Source organism: Phoenix dactylifera, chromosome 16 (genome assembly GCF_009389715.1).
Source record: "Phoenix dactylifera cultivar Barhee BC4 chromosome 16, palm_55x_up_171113_PBpolish2nd_filt_p, whole genome shotgun sequence".
In the NCBI taxonomy this organism is placed as follows: domain Eukaryota; kingdom Viridiplantae; phylum Streptophyta; class Magnoliopsida; order Arecales; family Arecaceae; genus Phoenix; species Phoenix dactylifera.
Genome location: NC_052407.1, coordinates 430,081 through 432,351, shown reverse-complemented (window position 1 = coordinate 432,351; position 2,271 = coordinate 430,081). Strand labels below are relative to the sequence as shown.

The 2,271-nt window shown below is 47.5% G+C and overlaps 1 protein-coding gene across 1 annotated transcript; it reads left to right on the top strand.

The window, feature by feature from the left end:
- Window positions 1-546: 546 nt before the first annotated feature.
- LOC103710206 (agmatine coumaroyltransferase-2-like) lies at window positions 547-2,070 on the top strand. Its single transcript, XM_008795853.3, has one exon. It carries the CDS (start codon window positions 566-568, stop codon window positions 1,901-1,903), a length of 1,338 nt encoding a protein of 445 aa, XP_008794075.2. The 5' UTR covers window positions 547-565; the 3' UTR covers window positions 1,904-2,070.
- Window positions 2,071-2,271: the final 201 nt, after the last annotated feature.

Sequence of the window (2,271 nt, the reverse complement as noted above, 5' to 3'; positions counted from 1 at the left end):
CATGGAAAAGCTTATCTTTCGCAACTAATACTTAAAAAGCTTCGAATTCTCATTGCATCTTTTCAATCTTTTGAAGTTTAAATATATTTTTTAAGAAGCTAATAGTACTGCAAATTACACAGCTTCATATATTGCTGCACATATATATGGATTCTACATTGTGGATATCTATGTCTGATTTTTCTTCGCAATTATTAGATATTTTATTTTCTCAGGGTTGTATTGACACTTGAATGGTTTAATAAATTTCCGTTTACCAAAAAAAATAAAAAATTGAAATGGCAATGAAGGGAATACATGAACAGTCCACAAAAAATACGGTTCAAAAATCAGCTCCTACTCAGCCTCAATTTAACCATCCAAGCTTTTATTTTACGAAATCCAAATTACCTGGACCTTCGAGAAAAAAGCAAAACGAGGATCCGAGGACTTGGCAAAAGCATATACCCTAGGCTTTTTAATTAAACAATACACCGATGACCCACTTCTAGTAGCCTATTTAAGCAACAAGACCAGGGAAGCCCCTTCTCATACCTCATAAACAGTTAGCCCATAACCCGAAACCATGCCAAACGACCCCAAAGCCATGAAGGTGAGAGTGGAGAGCTCAAGGCTCGTCAAGCCCTCCTACGAAGGGCACCCTCCCCCAACCACTCTCCGCGTCCCCTTAAGCGTCTTCGACAAGGTCACCTACAACACCCACATTGCCGTCATCTACGCCTTCCGGCCGCCGACCCCTTGCAACTCTACGGTGGAGAAGGGCCTCTCCATGGTGCTCTCCGAGTACCGGGAGTGGGCCGGAAGGCTTGGCAAAGACCCTAAAGGCAACCCGGTTATCCTCCTCAACGATGAAGGCGTCCGCTTCATCGAGGCATCGGCGGAAACCACCCTTGACAAGGCCATGCCCTTCAAGCCCTCAGCGGCGTTACTAAGCTTTCACCCGAGCCTCCACGGCGTGGCAGAGCTGGTCCAGGTCCAGCTGACACGGTTTACTTGCGGCTCCCTGATGGTGGGATTCACGGCGCACCACCTGGTCGCCGACGGCCACGCCACCAGCAACTTCTTGGTTGCATGGGGCCGTTCGTCGCGCGGTCTCGCCATCGATCCGCTCCCCTTGCACGACCGTACCACATTCTTCGTCCCTCGCAGCCCTCCGAAGCTCGAGTTCAAGCACCGGGGAGTGGAGTTCACGAGCAAGAACAAGTTCGACAAAGGTAAGGAAGATCCCTTAAAGGATGACATAGTTGTTTCCAAGGTGCACTTCACCAAGGAGTTCCTAAACAAGCTCAAGGCCCAGGCTTCGCTGGGGTCTAAATCCAATAGGCCCCACACCACGTTTGAAAGCCTGGTGGCTCACCTGTGGAGGGTAGTGACAAAGGCTCGGGGCCTAGATGGTTGCGAGACCACCCAGGTAAGGATATCAGTGAACGGGCGCACGAGGTTAAGCCCTCGAGTGCCCAATGAGTACTTTGGCAACTTGGTTCTGTGGGCGTTTCCTCGGGCGAAGGTGGCAGAGCTGATCAGCCAGCCATTGCAGTTCGCGGCGGAGCTCATCCACGACGAGGTGGCGAAGGTGAACGACGGATATTTTCGATCGTTTATAGATTTTGCGAGCTCCGGCGTGGTGCAGTCGGAGAATTTATCGCCGACGGCAGACATGGGGAAGTCGGTGCTGTGTCCAGACCTGGAGGTGGATAGCTGGCTTCGGTTCCCATTCTATGATCTGGATTTTGGTGGGGGGAGCCCACCGTACTACTTCATGCCCAGCTACTTCCCCGTGGAAGGCATGCTGTTCATCCTGCCATCGTCGATGGGAGATAGCAGCATTGATGCCTTCGTGCCTTTGTTTTGTCACAATGTCGACGCTTTCAAACATAATTGCTACTCCTTGGTCTTAGCTTGAAGCGTCTCGCATGTCGATCATTATAATATTTTCTCAATAATTGCTTCTCTTATTAAAAAGAAACAAAAACTCTACCTTCTACGTCCACGCATTGACTTGCCCGTGGAGGGCTGCATGCCAATCTACCATGTTACGTGTATTTGAGAAATGAGATTGTTTTCCTTTTCAAGAAACACACAAGACTGCCAATAATCTAACTTGATAGGTGCAGGTCCAGATTGTGATGAACTGTGGTTTTGGTTTATCTCGAACGACATGGTTAATGGAAAAATTTAAAAGGAACGAAGATATCGGTATCTTAGCCAATATAATAAATCTAAGTTAAAAATTATATTTAAATATTAATCTCAATATTTATTATTTAAACA

Excerpts from the sequence above, each read along its gene's own strand:
- LOC103710206 (XM_008795853.3), top strand. The coding sequence starts at position 566 with ATGCCAAACGACCCCAAAGCCATGAAGGTGAGAGTGGAGAGCTCAAGG.